This window comes from Diaphorina citri, unplaced genomic scaffold, assembly GCF_000475195.1.
Source record: "Diaphorina citri unplaced genomic scaffold, Diaci psyllid genome assembly version 1.1 scaffold291, whole genome shotgun sequence".
Classification (NCBI taxonomy): Eukaryota; Metazoa; Arthropoda; class Insecta; order Hemiptera; family Psyllidae; genus Diaphorina; species Diaphorina citri.
The window spans coordinates 113,925-133,431 of record NW_007377727.1 but is presented as its reverse complement, the minus strand read 5'-3'; the positions used below and the strand labels follow the sequence as shown (position 1 = coordinate 133,431).

At 38.6% G+C, this 19,507-nt stretch overlaps 2 protein-coding genes across 2 annotated transcripts in view; both read left to right on the top strand.

Annotated features, from left to right (window-relative positions):
• Window positions 1–9,538, top strand: part of LOC103507143 (tachykinin-like peptides receptor 99D) — a 19,340-nt gene extending 9,802 nt beyond the window's left edge. Inside the window, exons 3-4 of the mRNA XM_026822076.1 lie at window positions 147–343; window positions 9,315–9,538. Of these exons, the coding sequence (XP_026677877.1) occupies window positions 156–343; window positions 9,315–9,531 (405 nt within the window). The 5' untranslated portion in view covers window positions 147–155 and the 3' untranslated portion in view covers window positions 9,532–9,538. The remainder of the gene's footprint in view (window positions 1–146; window positions 344–9,314) is intronic.
• Window positions 9,536–19,507, top strand: part of LOC103507142 (tachykinin-like peptides receptor 99D) — a 27,480-nt gene continuing 17,508 nt past the window's right edge. Inside the window, exons 1-5 of the mRNA XM_017443195.2 lie at window positions 9,536–9,582; window positions 10,835–10,985; window positions 14,271–14,399; window positions 15,293–15,489; window positions 18,258–18,525. Of these exons, the coding sequence (XP_017298684.1) occupies window positions 9,536–9,582; window positions 10,835–10,985; window positions 14,271–14,399; window positions 15,293–15,489; window positions 18,258–18,474 (741 nt within the window). The 3' untranslated portion in view covers window positions 18,475–18,525. The remainder of the gene's footprint in view (window positions 9,583–10,834; window positions 10,986–14,270; window positions 14,400–15,292; window positions 15,490–18,257; window positions 18,526–19,507) is intronic.

Here is a 19,507-nt window from a genome sequence, read left to right as displayed (position 1 = left end):
GAAGCTTGGTGGTTCTAGTCCTGTTCAAGTCCTAATATTTGAGTGTGGCCCAGGCCATTTAACTTCCTTCTAATTTTATTAGGGTGCTTGAACACAATTAAAGTCCTTTTTTTAATAATCTGTTTTCCTGTTCTGATTGTTCCCAGGTGGTCAAAATGATGATGGTAGTGGTCACGATATTCGTAGTGTGTTGGATGCCATTCCAAATCTACTTCCTCATGACCTCCTATTGGCCTGAGATCACCAACGAGTCCTACATTCAGGATATCTACCTTGCTATTTACTGGCTGGCCATGTCCAATTCTATGTACAATCCTATTATCTATTGCTGGATGAATTCCAGGTAAGTATAGAGAATAAGTATATAAATCAATAATAGCTTTATGTAACTACGTACATAATACATATTACATTTATCTACCTATACACCTAGATGCATATTTACATAGGTACGTAGTATTATGTAAAAGTAAATTTTACTGCAATAAAACAGTCATCGAAACGCATTCAAATTACATATATCAATATAATCATGTAGATTTATTTTTTTGCCAAAGTGGCATGAGTGATTCATGGCTGTGGCAAATTTTATTCGGGCTTAAGGCTCAGGCCCATATTTCATGTGTCGATTTTAATGGCTTCTTTAGAAACATCGTGTCCGAGCTGTCTTAGTCAAATTTTGTACCACCAATTTAAGCAGAGCAGCGTCTACATCAAGCAGATTTTTCTTTTGGAATCTGAGCCTATTTCCCCTCTTAAGAACCAAATTTCACAGTTCTACTTTGATTTGATTAAAGGGATATTTATTTTCATTTTAAATGGGTATACTGGATTCTGTTCACAGTGTTTTTTTTTTTTTTTTTTTTTTTTTTTTTTTTTTTTAATTGGTGTTTTTTGTTTTTTTTTCATGGTTTTTGTTTTTTTTTTTTTTTTTTTTTTTTTTTTTTTTTCTTTTTTTTAGAGGTCCTTTTACCCCAATAAATAAGGGACAAAAATATACAACCCCGCCTAAAATCGGCATTAGGTGTCGGTATTTTTCTCACGTCTATAAATTGTGACAAGGGTTTACCTACAAAAGGTCTCAAAAGTAATGGAAAAAAGGGAAAAATCGTGGATGCGTGATGTTTAGGTACAAATTCACATAAATTACGAATACAGATAGGTATTACGAATATTGTACCTACGTAAATAGATACGTTGTACATACATAGATTGTGACTTCATTTACATTACCTACTCGTATAATAAAATTTATAATGGATTATTTTCTTATTTTTTTACTCTCCAAAGGTCAAAAAATAATGGAAAATAAATAAATACCTACCTACCTACCCATGTACATAAATAAATGGAAATAAACAATCGGTGTGAACAGCATGGTGGTTCAGTAACAAACTGATATTTGAATGAAAATTATAATAATGAAATAAAAATATAATAATATTAATAAAATCAACTTTTTATTCTGAATGGAAAATGTATTACAAGCAAAGGTAAACTTCACTGCGACAGTTCTGAACAAAAATATTATAGGTACACTCACGTGGAAAAATTCAGGACGGACCTTTTTTATCAACAATATTTTCATTGAAAATAGAATTTTGGACGATTTATTGTAGACAAAAACAAGAGACTTTATCTATTACAGGTACTGCCTAGTTACCTAAATTAGAAATGTTTTGAAATACCTATACGGAAAAGGTTTTAAATTATTTTTGTGTAAAGCAGTAAAGAATTCGAAAATTCCCCAATTTCCCTGCCCCAAATTGTTTTGCCCTCCAGTGTATTACCCAGGTATTATGGTTTTGGACAAATTTAATGTGGTTTCATCACAACCTAGGGGTGTGACGCTTGTGAAGTCAAAATGTTATTGAAATGGTATAATGTTATTAGAAACGGAATAAAATACGTAATGTTGAAGCTTAATTTTTGCCTCCCCAGCTAGAGAATGTAAATTGGAGGAAAAAGCTAAAGGTGTCTACACACGAGTCCAAATGTTCAAAAGGACTGAAGCTAATCCAAAATCCATAACACATCGTATGAAGCGAAATCTGTAGTGGACGCATACCATATTCTGTGGCTCTGCTGGATTTATGTTGAATAGCATACCAAATTTCATCGCTCTAGGACAAACCGTTCTTGAGATATTTTGTATACCACCTTTTCCCATTTTCCCATTTTAAACCTGTAGTACACTGTTTTGAAATATACGGAAAAGGTTTTAAATTATTTTTGTGTAAAGCAGTAAAGAATTCGAAAATTCCCCAATTTCCCTGCCCCAAATTGTTTTGCCCTCCAGTGTATTACCCAGGTATTATGGTTTTGGACAAATTTAATGTGGTTTCATCACAACCTAGGGGTGTGACGCTTGTGAAGTCAAAATGTTGAAATGGTATAATGTTATTAGAAACGGAATAAAATACGTAATGTTAAAGCTTAATTTTTGCCTCCCCAGCTATAGAGAATGTAAATTGGAGGAAAAAGTGTATTACCCAGGTATTATGGTTTTGGACAAATTTAATGTGGTTTCATCACAACCTAGGGGTGTGACGCTTGTGAAGTCAAAATGTTATTGAAATGGTATAATGTTATTAGAAACGGAATAAAATACGTAATGTTGAAGCTTAATTTTTGCCTCCCCAGCTAGAGAATGTAAATTGGAGGAAAAAGCTAAAGGTGTCTACACACGAGTCCAAATGTTCAAAAGGACTGAAGCTAATCCAAAATCCATAACACATCGTATGAAGCGAAATCTGTAGTGGACGCATACCATATTCTGTGGCTCTGCTGGATTTATGTTGAATAACGGGTTTGCTAGTTGAATGACGTATGGAAGTTGAAAATATTTCTGTGACGTTTGTGAAGTTAGCAAAGCCAAGTGCACACGTACAGTACGTACACACCGTGGGCTAAAAATCACTTTTTTGACATCAGGGGATCCCAAAACGGATATTTACAACCATTTCCCGATTTTGAAAATTTGGACCGATTGCAATACTTTCATTACTAGTATAGCTCCGCTATACTGTAGTAATAGAAAGTAAAAATGAATGTTTGTGTGTGTGTTTGTTTGTTCGAACTTTATGTCTGGCCAAACCGCTCATCCGATTGCTATGAAACTTTGTCAACTTATTGCTTGCACTCCCGTGAAGGTTATAGGCTATTTTCCGGTTCGTTTTTGTTAAGCTACGCCGAGCAAGACCACTAAATGGATGAGTGACATAAACGGCCATGCCTTGGGGATTTCGGCTAGTAATACCATAAATTAGACTCGAAGCCATTTGAACTGTGAGGGAAAATTTGGACCGATTGCAATACTTTCATTACTAGTATAGCTCCGCTATACTGTAGTAATAGAAAGTAAAAATGAACTAAAGGTGTCTACACACGAGTCCAAAAGTTCAAATGGACTGAAGCTAATCCAAAATCCATAACACATCGTATGAAGCGAAATCTGTAGTAAGTGGACGCATACCATATTCTGTGGCTCCGCTGGATTTATGTTGAATAACGGGTTTGCGAGTTGAATGACGTATGTGAGGTTGAAAATATTTCTGTGACGTTTGTGAAGTTAGCAAAGCCAAGTGCACACGTACACACCATGGGCTAAAAATCACTTTTTTGACATCAAGGGATCCCAAAACGGATATTTCCAACCATTTCCCGATTTTGAAAATTTGGACCGATTGCAATACTTTAATTACTAGTATAGCTCCGCTATACTGTAGTAATAGAAAGTAAAAATTAATGTTTGTTTGTTCGAACTTTATGCCTGGCCAAACCGCTCATCCGATTGCTATGAAACTTTATCAACGTATTGCTTGCACTCCCGTGAAGGTCATAGGCTATTTTCCGGTTCGTTTCTGTTAAGCTCGCCGAGCAAGACCACTAAATGGATGAGTGACATAAACGGCCATGCCTTGGGGATTTACTAGCAGAAATTCGGAGCGAAGCGACGAATTTCGGCTAGTAATACCATAAATTAGACTCGAAGCCATTTGAACTGTGAAAACAAAAGACTTTAGCCCAATGGACTCATCGTGTGTAAAGGGCTTTAAGGGTAGGTAGTTAGGTAGGTAGGGAGGTCGGTATTGTAGGTACTTATTTAGATTATAAACGGGAGATTATTGAAACAGATTGGAACTGGGAGGCGGAAAAATATACGAGACCACTCGACCCCATTCATTGATTGGGTATACCTCCATTTTTTATATTTTTATAAAATCTCATCGACTTTTATTTTAAATAATAATAATAAATATAGTAATAATAATAATAATAATAAAAATAATCTGGATGCGTACTGCCTAGGTACGGTAGGTATTGTAGGTAATCTATAGGTATTTCAATACAATCATAAATTAATCCAGCTTTACCGGGGTCCATAATATACATAAATATGAAGTTCATATGTATATTTTTTCCCCTGAGAAATGGGCAGATTGCCAAAGAATAATTCCGCTGGACCCTACTAAATGAAAAACTGGTGATAGTGATACCTGTTTAGAAAAGTCCGTAGAACGTAAATGAAATAGAAAGTAAAAACTGACCCTATCTTTTCTATTTTTTAAAGCAATTTCAATTGTCTTAAGCATAATGCTTGTCACAAAATAATATTGTTACCCAATTACTACAACTACCTAGATAATTTTTCTAAGTTGAATTTGACTCGAACCACCAACCTTCATATCCAAAGTTCACCGTGCTAACCACAGCAGAACTGAGGTTGGTGTTTTTCTATTATTATTCTTTTCGTTGAAAAAAAAAAAAAAACTTTTACTCTTGCCTTGCTTTTTCATCGTCATTTTTGTTCTATTTCATTATTTTCATTCGAAATGCTTTCTTTTTGTCTGTTTTGTGTGAGAAGAGTGAAAGTTATTTCTTTCCGATTTATCTCTGAAATGTTTTGGAAAAGTCAGACATGTGGACGGAATTGAATTTTTGTTTCTTTACGAGTTGAAATCAGGAGGGAGAAGGTGACAGAGGAGGAGGTAGAGAAGAAGAAGAGGACGAAGGAAAAGAAGAAGAAGAAGGTGGAGAAGAATGAGGTGAAGAATTTTGATAGTTTTTATCCTTCTCACAAGAAAAAGGAAAACAATGAAGGAAATTTCTTATTGTAAAGAAGAAAGGAGAAAAATTAAGAAGAAAAGGAAGAAGGAAATTGTTATTGAGGAAATTGTTATTGTTTGTTTTGATTGTTGTAAACTGTAAATCGTTTCTGTAAAAAGTTACACCTAAGTTGAACAACGTCCAAAAATTGATTGATAGGTACTTGGAGTTTTGATTTAGGCACACCATATTTTTTGCTGTCGAATAGGTATAGGGACTAACAGACCCAAAAGTTGTGTTGAGCTTCACTAACCTACAAACCCCGATAACCCTAGGTAACAAGTGGGTGCGCGTAAAGTACAAAGAACTTGAACTTGTCCAGAAAAAAGTGATTAATTTCGTAGGCTCTGTGTGTCCGCCGCACAAACTGGCAAAATCTTTATTCGAGCGAAAAACAGACGTCCAAAAATGACGGGTCCCCTTGGGTCCAACTTTTAGCAATTTCGGAAGAAAGCTTTTTCGGACGCCCAAAGTTTTTCGCTAGGAAAATTTCCAAACAGAAGCAAGATGGGTGGGAATAATTGGGGAATGGGTAGTGTAAGGGAGAGTGAGGGGAGGTATTTATATAATGTGGAGATGAAAACGGGTGAGAATAAAGGGGAGGAATAGATGGGTGGGTAGGAGGGAAAGAAAAATATGGATGAATGTGAGGGGAGGTATTTATATAATGTGGAGATGAAAACGGGTGAGAATAAAGGGGAGGAATAGATGGGTGGGTAAGGAAAATTTCCAAACAGAAGCAAGATGGGTGGGAATAATTGGGGAATGGGTAGTGTAAGGGAGAGTGAGGGGAGGTATTTATATAATATCGAGATGAAAACGGGTGAGAATAAAGAGGAGGAATAGATGGGTGGGTAGGAGGGAAAGAAAAATATGGATGAATGGGAGGGAGGGAAAAATTGGAGAGAAAATGTGGAGGTAAAAGGAGAGAAAATGTGGACAAGAGTTAGATAAAATGGATGGAATGGAAGCATGGAAGGAATAAAAGAAAAGAGATAGGTAAGGGAAAAAATAATATTGAAGGGAAGGAATGAAAGAAAAGAGATAAGGGAAAAATAATGTGGGAGGGAGGGAAAGAACGACTGAAGGAGGGAAAATATGTATGGGTGGGAGGGAATGAACGAATGAGGAAGGGAAAAGATATGGATGGATGGGAGGGAATGAACCAATGAAGGAGGGAAAAATATGGATTGATGGGAGGGAATGAACGAATGAAGGAGGGAAAAATAATGGATGAATGGGAGGGAAAGAAAAATTGGAGAATTGGAATATGGGTAGGAGTGGAGGGAAATGGAGAGAAAATGTGGACAGGAGTTATATAAAATAGATGGGATGGAAGCATGGAAGGAATGAAAGAAAAGAGATAAGGGAAAAAATAATATGGGAGGGAGAGAAAGAACTACTGAAGGAGGGAAAAATATGGATGGATGAGAGGGAAAGAACGACTGAAGGAGGGAAAAATATGGATGGATGGGAGGGAATGAACAACTGAAGGAGGGAAAAATATGAATGGATGGGGGGGAATGAACGAATGAAGGAGGGAAAAATATGGATGGATGGGAGGGAATGAACGAATGAAGGATGGAAAAATATGGATGGGAGGGAGGGAAGAAACTCAGAAGGGAGGAAAAAAATATAGATGGGAATCGTCTCGACCGAGCTCACTTGTCAAATTATCAGGGGACCATTAGACTGATATTCTTACCGAGGAGGAAACAGGGGAAGAGGGGAGGAAAAAGGAGAAAAATTTGGAAGGGGGATCAACCGAAAAAAAGGGAGGCTAAGCAGTGTTTGGGAAGGAAAACAGGAGAAGTACCTAAGAGATGGAGAAAAAAAATGGGAGAGGTAAAAGGGGAACAAAAGGAAAGAGATACAGATGGATGGGAGGGGAGGAACAAAAGGAACGAGGATAGAGAGGGTAAGGGACATAAAAGGAACAAATGGGAAGGGGACTTAGAAGGAAGGAGAGGGGGTTGAAATAGGAGAGAGAGATAGTGGGGAACTTGGCCTTTTTTTTCACATTTGTGTTTTTGTGGGGTTATATTATTTACGAGTAGGTATTTTTTTGTTAATAAAATCTTTTTCAGTAGGTATTTATTCAGCAACTAGCAGAAATCCGTCGGTTCGCTCCAGATTCCTGCTAGTAAATCCTTAAGGCATGGCCGTTCATGTCACTCATCCATTTAGTGGTCTTGCTCGGCGTAGCTCAACAAAAACGAACCGGAAAATAGCCTATAACCTTCACGGGAGTGCAAGCAATAAGTTCACAAAGCTTCATAGCAATCGGATGAGCGGTTTGGCCAGGCATAAAGTTCGAACAAACACACACACACAAACAAATATTCACATACCTACACACATAATTATGATACTATGTTTATTTATTTGTTATAATTCTCTCTCTTTCTCTCTCTCTCTCTCTCTCTCTCTCTCTCTCTCTTCCTCCTTTCCCCCTTTCTATCTTTGTCTCGCTTACTCCTTCTCTTCCTCCCTAATCCACTGCTATCTCTCTCTTTCCCACTCTCCCCTCTTCTATCTTTGTCTCGCTTACTCCTTCTCTTCCTCCCTAATCCACTGCTATCTCTCTCTTTCCCACTCTCCCCTCTCTCTCTCTCTCTCCTTCCCCTCTCTCTCTCCTTCCCCTCCTCTTCCTCTCCTCCTCCTTCGTAATATTAAGTTACTATGTACCTGCTATACCTTTTTTTTCACATTTGTGAGAGTCAGAATGTTGGTAATGTGTACTGTGTGTGTTGGGAGTGTTATGTATTATGGAATTATGGTACTACTGTACGAGTATGTATGAAAGTGTTATGTTGGAAGGTATTAGCTATGTATATTTATGTACCTATTGTATGTATTGGAGTGTTATATTACATTGACTATTGTTCCACATCACTGGAGACTGGGTATGTACACATACCTAGCATTTTGTTCTGAATGCACTCCCAAAGTGGAGTGTACAGGATCAAATTCAGAGAGTGGCGAAAGAGAGTGTAAATTATAAGGACTCATTTTTAGAACCCATCAAACAACGGTCTGTCTTCTATTTTCTACATCATCATCTTCTTCTTCTTCTTCTTCTTCTCCCCCCCCCCTTCCTTCTTCTCCTACTTCTTATTCTCTAATTTTTATTGTTCTTGTTCTTTTTCCTCTCTCTCTCTCTCTCTCTCTCTCTCTCTCTCTCTCTCTCTCTCTCTCTCTCTCTTTCTTGTTCTCTCGCTCCTTCTCCTTGTTTTCTGTCTACTTTTCTCTAGCCTCATTCCTATGAGATGGTTAATTCTTTGTTATTTAATTGCTGAATTGCTGTAAATGAAATTCATTAGGGTCGAATTCACCAAGGTCTACTGACTTTCCACCATCCGATTTACATCAAAGATGTTAAGCTGAAGAACGTTTTCTCGTTGAAATTGGGGCTCAATCGGGCTCCAAAAAAGTTTATAAAGGGAGTTATTATGTTACACCTAGAGATATCAGTATAGAGATAGCGAGAGCTTACGAGTTCTTCAGTTGTCAACCGTTACGTTAGTAGATAGTAGCAATGCCATGAAAACAGCCTCTCCAATCTATGATTTCACCATACCACAGTAGTAATATCAGAGCCTTGCTATCTATCTATGTACATAAGTATGTACCTATCTATATATCAATAATACAGACTTGAACAAAATCTAGAGAGACAGAAACAACACTTTACTTATTAAAATATCCCTCCCTCCCACTTCCTTCTACACTCCTTCTCTCTCTCCCACTATATCCCTTTTCATATCCCCTCTCTCTCTCCCCTTCCTTCTGCTTTCTCTCTCTCTCCCTCCTTATAGTCCTTCCTTTTGAATAGAAATCAAAAATATTATCCCCTCTCTCTCGCTCACTCACTATACAAGAGTTTTCCAATCAATCAAAACAATTGGATGATGATGATGAGAGAGAGAGAGAGAGGGAGGGAGGGGGACAGCCCATCAAATTTTCCATCATTAGATACCAATCACACTCAGGTTTCCCTTTCTCTCTCACTCCCTACCTTCATCTCTCTCTCCCTCCTTCCCTTCCTTTCTGCCTATCTATCCCTCCCTCTCTCTCTCTCTCTCTCTCTCTCTCTCTCTCTCTCTCTCTCTCTCTCCCCCTCCGAAAAAAAAAAAAAAAAAAAAACATCGTGACGAAACATTACACAGTGAGGTAAACCATTTAAACCCTCCCTCTGATTCCAGATTTCGGCAGGGGTTCAAGCAGTTCTTCCGCTGGTGTCCGGGCGTACACGCGACGCCGGATGGGCTCACGCGGCGCGAAGTCCTCACCGCCCGCTACAACTATTCCTGCTCCGGCTCTCCAGATGGCCACTATAGGATCAAGCGCGCGGGTAAGGCCGGCCGGAAGTCCCCGAGCCAGGTGACCAATAATAACACGACGTACACGGGGGTCACATGACACGATGCGGCCGGCAGGCCTCCGACGGCCAAAGGTCCCGTGCGGAAGACCGTAAGTTCACTGTGGTGATAGTTTGGTGTTGTGTTGTGCTGGTGATGGGCCTAATCGATTGATGAAGATGGTGTCATAAAATAACTGAACATAAAATAGCCATGTATATTGTACACTGGGGGAAAAATGGCTGATAAGACTCCCCAAGTTTTGGGAAATAGGTACTATTGACCTAAAGGTCTGGACCTTGAGCTGTGTCCACATATATAGTCGACGACCGTCAATCGTTGTGGATCGACGTGGTGACTCTATGTTGTCGAGACAGTGTGGAAGGTTTCGGCCGACATCCATCGATGTCGATCGACGGCCGTCTTCGACTGTGTTTGGACACATCTTTAGGGGACTAGTGCATCTTAAGGGACCAAAATGGGCCAAAAGGACTTTTTTTTGAAAAAAGAAACGAAACATGGTTGGTTCTCTGTCCAGTTGTATCTTGCCTAATGGTTCGATTATGGCCATCACTAATTTGTTTGTTTGTTCGCTTGTTTTGTGTTGTGTTTTACCCTGTGTTCGTCCGTGTAGTCTGTTGTACCCTCGTGTCTCCTACCCCCTAAAGTTGGTGCCTGAGGTATTTTATTACTCCAAAGTTATTATTAAATTTGTCCAGATTTTGAGTTCTTAGTGGACAACTTTAAGCAGGAAAGAACCATTCATAAGGGGAATTGCCTTAAGGATAGTTCTTTTCTGCTTAATCCCGTCCAAGTGTGCTTACAAAGAGTGTGCTACCTGAGACCCATACCTATTTATGAACAAACCACTGGCTTTCGAGTAGCACTGAATCATCAATTTACATCTGATTGGTCAAAATTTACTTCAGACTGACTTTTAGCGAAAATTGTTTGTCCATAAATACAGGTATGAGTGGGCTAACAAAAGTTAGAATGTATAGATATATATGAATTATGAAGCTATTGAGCTGTGATGCTGTACACCCTTTTCGCTTTTTTTCCATTCTCAGAATTTTACCCGGAAATAACATACCCTACCCCTTCTTTTCATTGCCATGTTTTGTAAAATAATCCCTACCTGACTACATACATTTTTGGACGATTTATTGTAGACAAAAACAAGAGACTTTATCTATTACAGGTACTGCCTAGTTACCTAAATTAGAAATGTTTTGAAATACCATTCCATACCTCGGCTGGGATTGAACCCACGCCCTCCTGTTTACCAGGCGAGCGCCTTGACCACTACACCACCGAGGCAGGTGAACTAGGTACTAAATTTATTCAATGTTCCTCTGTTTCAGGTACAATGTGATGTTCATGATCCTAACCTACTTCCTGCCCATATTCTCCATGTTGTTCACCTACGCCAGGATAGGCAAGGAGCTATGGGGTAGTCAAAGCATAGGCGAGTGCACCCAGCGACAACTCGAAAACATCAAGTCCAAACGAAGGGTGAGTTTTGTCTTTGGAAAGTTGTTTGTTTGTTTGCTTGCTTGTTTGTTTGCTTTTTATGCTAAACCAATATCAAATATGTACAGAGGAGACTGATTGTATAAGTCGCCATTTCTAGTATGTACATAGAGTTATTTGTAGATGGAAACTAACCCAATCAGAGTACTTCTCCTTATGTACAATTGTACATACATAAAAATAGGTATGTCTTAGGTAACACAAGGCAACATAACAAATAATAATATGTAGGTAAAGGCCTCTATTTTTGATAAACTCTCTCTTTTAAAATGCAGAAGTAGCTCTAAGTTCAGAGGTTGGATTCCAGAACAGGTAAGGTGGATATCGCCTTACCTGACTTTGTTTCACTGTCGGAGGAAGCACTGTGCAATATACCTTCCCCTTTTAAAGATTCTCTACCATTGCACATGTGACATGTTTGGCAACAATGCCTATTTTTTTGCTGTCACATTGATCTGGACACACTATAACTACATACGTAGATAGGTACTTGCAAAAGTATTTAAGTAAGTGACATTTCATTCGTTCAAATGACAAATTTTTAAGGCAATAGTAAAATGAATTGAATTGATATTGACGTAGTCTTCAGGACATTAACGACAAAAGGCTCCGACCATGCTCCGAGAACGTTCAGAGAACCTCTACCATTGCACATGTGACATGTTTGGCAACAATGCCTATTTTTTTGCTGTCACATTGATCTGGACACACTATAACTACATACGTAGATAGGTACTTGCAAAAGTATTTAAGTAAGTGACATTTCATTCGTTCAAATGACAAATTTTCAAGGCAATAGTAAAATGAATTGAATTGATATTGACGTAGTCTTCAGGACACTAACGAAAAAAAGGCTCCGACCATGCTCCGAGAACGCTCAGAGAACCCTACTGCGAACGCGTAGAAAGAACATTTTATTATCCGGTTCATAAAAGATAAACAATGCAAAGCCGGATAAATTACTGCTGAAAGAAAATATTACCAACAATATGCTTTTAAGTCTTGTTTTTACTTCTGTTTTTTTCCAAACAAAAGCAAAAGAAGTTCAAAAGTATGTGCAAAAAAAATTCTTTCCACAATCCTTTTTTTATGAAATATTACAGGAAAATATATCCCGTGCGGAAGACCGTAAGTTCACTGTGGTGATAGTTTGGTGTTGTGTTGTGCTGGTGATGGGCCTAATCGATTGATGAAGATGGTATCATAAAATAACTGAACATAAAATAGCCATGTATATTGTACACTGGGGGAAAAATGGTTGATAAGACTCCCCAAGTTTTGGGAAATAGGTACTATTGAGCTAAAGGTCTGGACCTTGAGCTGTGTCCACATATATAGTCGACGGGCGTCAATCGTTGTGGATCGACGTGGTGACTCTATGTTGTCGAGACAGTGTGGATGGTTTCAGCCGACATCCATCGATGTCGATCGACGGCCGTCTTCGACTGTGTTTGGACACATCTTTAGGGGACTAGTGCATCTTAAGGGACCAAAAGGGGCCAAAAGGACTTTTTTGAAAAAAGAAAACATGGTTGGTTATCTGTCCAGTTGTATCTCGCCTAATGGTTCGATTATGGCCATCACTAATTTGTTTGTTTGTTCGCTTGTTTTGTGTTGTGTTTTACCCTGTGTTCGTCCGTGTAGTATGTTGTCCCCTGGTGTCTCCTGCCCCCTAAAATTGATGCCTGAGGTATTTTCTCACTCCTGAAGTATCTGATTATTACTTGTCCAGATTTTGATTTCTAAGTGCACAGTATTAAGCAGAAAAGAACCATTCATAAGGGGAATTGCCTTATGGATGGTTCTTATAAAGAGGGTGTTACCTGACATCCATATTTATGAACAAACCACTGGCTCTCAAGGAGCACTGAATCATCAATTTACATCTGATTGGTCAAAATTTACTTCAGACTGACTTTTAGCGAAAACTGTTTGTCCATAAATACAGGTATGAGTGGGCTAACAAAAGTTAGAATGTATAGATATATATGAATTATGAAGCTATTGAACTGTGATACTGTACACCTTTTTCGCTTTTTTTCCATTCTCAGAATTTTACCCAGAAATAACATACCCTACCCCTTCTTTTCATTGCCATGTTTTGTAAAATAATCCCTACCTGACCACCTATATATTATGTACAATATGTTTTACATGGTAACTACCTACTTAAGTACATACCTACCTATACCTAGCTATCTTTTAGCATAACATGCGATTTCAGCTTTATAAATAACAATTTTAAATTAACTGATAATATTTTTACTGTCTGATTGTAAACTCTCTTCATCTCTCACCCCCCCCCTTTTTTGCCATTGAAACAGTACAAAATGTTTTCATCCAAACATAGGTATCGTCTGCCTTGTACTTAAGCACTAAGTCGCAGGTTCGATTCCCACCTGGGGAGAACTTCCTAAATAGATAATCTTCGTTCTCAGCACGGCTGGCTTTCTCGTATCCTGTCCTCCTTCCGTCTCTCTCTCTCTCTCTCTCTCTCTCTCTCTCTCTCTCTCTCTCTCTCTCTCAAAAAAGTCACAAAACACGTGCTTCATTCCCTTGTAAACTACAAAAACTAATTTGTTTTATCCCCTTCAGGATTCAGGAATTATAGGACCAAAACCAAACAACCTTTTACCAAGCTTCATCCTGGGTGTATATTTTAGGCAATATAATAAACTTCATGGGGACCCCCCTGGGGGGCAGAAGAGGCATAGGGGGTCCCCCCCATAGGGGCCGAGGGGGCATAAGGGGTCACTAGAGTGGAAACATACTGAGCTGGAAAAATGATGCTGTTAAAATTGTATGAACGCCGCGTAAATATTTTGTGTATGCAATGTGCAAAGAAGTATTAGTGGAGATGTCTAATGTTCTGATGCACCTAGGTACTTACTTTCAACCGTCAAATCAAAGTTATTTTTGAGGATTAATCTGATCTGATTGGTTGCTTTCAAAAAAATTAAGCCAATCAGATTTCTTAATCCAAGAGTTTAACATAAGAGGATTAATTTCACTTTGTGAACTTAGTCATTACTGTACCACTGTACCTACACTACGCTACGTTTGTTTTCCATTACCAACCTTTGTGATGTGTGTTATGGTTATATCGGTGTACTTCGGATCTGAAGCTTGGTGGTTCTAGTCCTGTTCAAGTCCTAATATTTGAGTGTGGCCCAGGCCATTTAACTTCCTTCTAATTTTATTAGGGTGCTTGAACACAATTAAAGTCCTTTTTTTAATAATCTGTTTTCCTGTTCTGATTGTTCCCAGGTGGTCAAAATGATGATGGTAGTGGTCACGATATTCGTAGTGTGTTGGATGCCATTCCAAATCTACTTCCTCATGACCTCCTATTGGCCTGAGATCACCAATGAGTCCTACATTCAGGACATCTACCTTGCCATTTATTGGCTGGCCATGTCCAATTCTATGTACAATCCTATTATCTATTGCTGGATGAATTCCAGGTAAGTAGGGTGCCTGGTTGTACCTTGGCCCCCAAAATCACTTTTTGATTTTTTTAATTTTTTCTATTAATGTTATTGGCATAATTTTAATTGATTTACAAAGGAAATTTTCTTGGCTATCTATACAATTAGCAATGATTGTTTTACTAATTTTTAATTAAGAGATACTCGGAACTGAAAGAGAGAAAGAACTAGAGGAGAATTGACACTGCTTGAGTGCCTGAATATTTCATGTCTCTCTCTACTTTCTGAAAAAAAAGAAAAGAAAATCACTCCATCCTTCTCCTTCTCTTCTATGTCCCTATCTCTCTCTCTCTCTCTCTCTCTCTCTCTCTCTCTTGTTCTTTCTCCTTCTCTCTTACAAGAAAATCTAAACTGGAAAAATGATGCTGTTAAAATTGTATGAACGCCGCGTAAATATTTTGTGTATGCAATGTGCAAAGAAGTATTAGTGGAGATGTTTCAACCGTCAAATCAAAGTTATTTTTGAAGATTAATCTGATCTGATTGGTTGCTTTCAAAAAAATTAAGCCAATCAGATTTCTTAATCCAAGAGTTTAACATAAAAGGATTAATTTCACTTTGTGAACTTAGTCATTACTATACCTACCCTACGCTACGTTTGTTTTCCATTACCAACCTCAGTGGTGTAGTGGTTAGAGCGGTGTACTTCGGATCTGAAGCTTGGTGGTTCTAGTCCTGTTCAAGTCCTAATCTTTGAGTGTGGCCCAGGCCATTTAACTTCCTTCTAATTTTATTAGGGTGCTTGAACACAATTAAAGTCCTTTTTTTAATAGTCTGTTTTCCTGTTCTGATTGTTCCCAGGTGGTCAAAATGATGATGGTAGTGGTCACGATATTCGTAGTGTGTTGGATGCCATTCCAAATCTACTTCCTCATGACCTCCTATTGGCCTGAGATCACCAATGAGTCCTACATTCAGGACATCTACCTTGCCATTTATTGGCTGGCCATGTCCAATTCTATGTACAATCCTATTATCTATTGCTGGATGAATTCCAGGTAAGTAGGGTGCCTGGTTGTACCTTGGCCCCCAAAATCACTTTTTGATTTTTTTAATTTTTTCTATTAATGTTATTGGCATAATTTTAATTGATTTACAAAGGAAATTTTCTTGGCTATCTATACAATTAGCAATGATTGTTTTACTAATTTTTAATTAAGAGATACTCGTATACCCAATTTTCCGACACCACCTTTTTGGGGTTCAAGGTACAACTACCCTATGTACCTTGGACCCATACCCTTTGTACCTTGGTCGCAATGTATTTTAAATGGAAAAAATCTTCAAATTTTGAGGGCAAATTTGGGGTTGAAGGGTTGGAGATAGGACTACGCGCCTTATAGCTTTTTTCATCCACTCATTGAGAACTAATACCTCCCAAAATTTCTACTAAATTGGCCAACATTTTTTTTACACCTTTTTTATCCGTCGTACCTTGGCCCCCAGAGCGTTGTACCTTGAACCCTAAGGATGTTGTACCTTGAACCCTAAGAATGTTGTACCTTGGATGGGGGCCAAGGTACAACGTTTTGAATGAGGAAATTCTGGTACGAAAGTATACCAGGGGGCCAAGGTACGACGTGTTGAATTTGGGGGCCAAGGTACAAAGGGTTCATTGAGGCCAAGGTACAAAGGGGTGACTTTTTCCGGACTTCTGGAAAATTCTACTATAAAAAATTGGGCAATCAAATTGCAATACCAAGAAAACCAAACCTTACAAAATTTGCTACCGATAGGTAGCGGTTTCAGTTAGATAAAGTAATAATAACTTACCTTCCAATCAAAACAAAAAATTTTAAAAAATGTTCGAAACACAGACCAAAACACGACTTTCCTAATTAACTTCTCAACAACAACTGATTTGTTTACAAATCAAATTGCTATGAGCTCGTAGTGAAATTACGCATCAGATACATATTTTTCGGACCCAATAGGTGGCGCCAGTTACCAGAAAAGTCCAGGGGACCAAGGTACAACGGGGGCCAAGGTACGTTTTTTAGCTCAATGAATCTTTACACATCTCTAGTAGTACCTAATAGAAAGTAAAAAGGTAACTGAAGAAAAATGGTAACACATAAAAGCAAAAAAGAAAGGCAAAAAAAAAAAGATAGGTAACCTCATTAAATAGCGAATTAAAAAAATAAATAGTTAATAATAATAAATTTTAAGTGGTAAAAATAATAATGATAAAAAAAACAACTTCATAGATATTATTTATAGGTTTGTAAATTTAAAAGTCGAAAAATCACACATTAAAAAATAATAAATAAAGAATACATGCAACTGGAGAACACACATATATTTACAAATGTATTCACAAAATTGGACCATGGACTATGGACTATTGACCCTAGACTAGACCTTGGACCATCGACCTTTGCACCACGGTGTCCACAACGGAGCCTGGAACCTTCTGCTTATTCAGATACGCTTGAAAATTTTGAGGTTAGTTTGAGATTAAAATGCTATCAAAACTGTATACAAATTACAAAACCATTGACAGAGCATCGCAGAAACATGACCATCGCACAAAAAAATACTCAGCTCCATGTCTTCATTTTGTACGAACCAGACAATCGTTTTGACTACGCCACCAAACCAGAACACGATGATAATAATAATAATAATAATAATAGACTCTTAAGTGGAAGGCAACCACTAGGCGAGGTTAACGCCTTACGCGTTCTCTACCACCTAACCCTTAGAGCTCCATTATTATGTGGTCAAATTCTCAAATAAATGAGGATAAAATTCCATACCTCGGCTGGGATCGAACCCACGCCCTTCTGATACCGAGGCAGGTACTAGAGTACGAGTATGTATGGAAGTGTTATGTTGGTAGGTATTAGCTGTGCATATTTATGTACCTATTGTATGTATTGGAGTGTTATATTACATTGACTATTGTTCCACATCACTGGAGACTGGGTATGTACACATACCTAGCATTTTGTTCGAAATGCACTCCCAAAGTGGAGTGTACAGGATCAAATTCAGGGAGTGGCGAAAGAGGGTGTAGGTAAATTATAAGGTCTCATTTCTAGAACCCATCAAATAACGGTCTGTCTTCTATTTTCTACATCATCATCTTCTTCTTCTCCTCCCTCCCCCTTCCTTCTTCTCCTACTTCTTATTCTCTAATTTTTATTGTTCTTGTTCTTTTTCCTCTCTCTTTTTCTCTCTCTCTCTCTCTCTCTCTCTCTCTCTCTCTCTCTTTCAGACCATTTATTACTGTCTTCCCAACCTTCCCCTAAATACGTGCCTAGTTAAAACACTCTATCAATTTTTAGTGCGAATAGTTTCGCACATAAATATCTTCGAGTAAATCCATCCAATTCAATATGGAGCTCTTTGGGTGTCTTTGTAAATCCAATCCAATTTAGAAGTATCATCCGATATTCTTTTCAATACAATTTATGGGTGGGTGGATAAGTAGGTATTTGGATATCAATCCATTCCTTGAAGTAGGTACCTTAGAAGTAAGTGAGGTTATCGAGAATACCTATATAAATAGGAACTTCTTGGCCCTGGAGCACTGCCTTGTGCTATAATAGGCCTTACAGCCCGTTTACACTGCACCAATTTTTCTTCGTTCAAAGTTACCATTTTTCCTAATATTTCTTACTTGGCAATGTGAACACACTAATTCATTTGCATACGCCTATGCCTCGTCTCTCTCTCTCTCTCTCTCTCTCTCTCTCTCTCTCTCTCTCTCAAAAAAAAACGAAGCATTACACAGTGATGTAAACCCTCCCTCTGATTTCAGATTTCGGCAAGGGTTCAAGCAGTTCTTCCGCTGGTGTCCAGGCGTACACGCGACGCCGGATGGGCTCACACGGCGCGAAGTCCTCACCGCCCGCTACAACTATTCCTGCTCCGGCTCTCCAGATGGCCACTATAGGATCAAGCGCGCGGGTAAGGCCGGCCGGAAGTCCCCGAGCCAGGTGACCAATAATAACACGACGTACACGGGGGTCACATGACACGATGCGGCCGGCAGGCCTCCGACGGCCAAAGGTCCCGTGCGGAAGACCGTAAGTTCACTGTGGTGATAGTTTGGTGTTGTGTTGTGCTGGTGATGGGCCTAATCGATTGATGAAGATGGTGTCATAAAATAACTGAACATAAAATAGCCATGTATATTGTACACTGGGGGAAAAATGGCTGATAAGACTCCCCAAGTTTTGGGAAATAGGTACTATTGACCTAAAGGTCTGGACCTTGAGCTGTGTCCACATATATAGTCGACGACCGTCAATCGTTGTGGATCGACGTGGTGACTCTATGTTGTCGAGACAGTGTGGAAGGTTTCGGCCGACATCCATCGATGTCGATCGACGGCCGTCTTCGACTGTGTTTGGACACATCTTTAGGGGACTAGTGCATCTTAAGGGACCAAAATGGGCCAAAAGGACTTTTTTTTGAAAAAAGAAACGAAACATGGTTGGTTCTCTGTCCAGTTGTATCTTGCCTAATGGTTCGATTATGGCCATCACTAATTTGTTTGTTTGTTCGCTTGTTTTGTGTTGTGTTTTACCCTGTGTTCGTCCGTGTAGTATGTTGTCCCCTGGTGTCTCCTGCCCCCTAAAATTGATGCCTGAGGTATTTTCTCACTCCTGAAGTATCTGATTATTACTTGTCCAGATTTTGATTTCTAAGTGCACAGTATTAAGCAGAAAAGAACCATTCATAAGGGGAATTGCCTTATGGATGGTTCTTATAAAGAGGGTGTTACCTGACATCCATATTTATGAACAAACCACTGGCTCTCAAGGAGCACTGAATCATCAATTTACATCTGATTGGTCAAAATTTACTTCAGACTGACTTTTAGCGAAAACTGTTTGTCCATAAATACAGGTATGAGTGGGCTAACAAAAGTTAGAATGTATAGATATATATGAATTATGAAGCTATTGAACTGTGATACTGTACACCTTTTTCGCTTTTTTTCCATTCTCAGAATTTTACCCTTTATTACAGAAAATAACATAAGTCTGCTACCCTTCCTTTTTG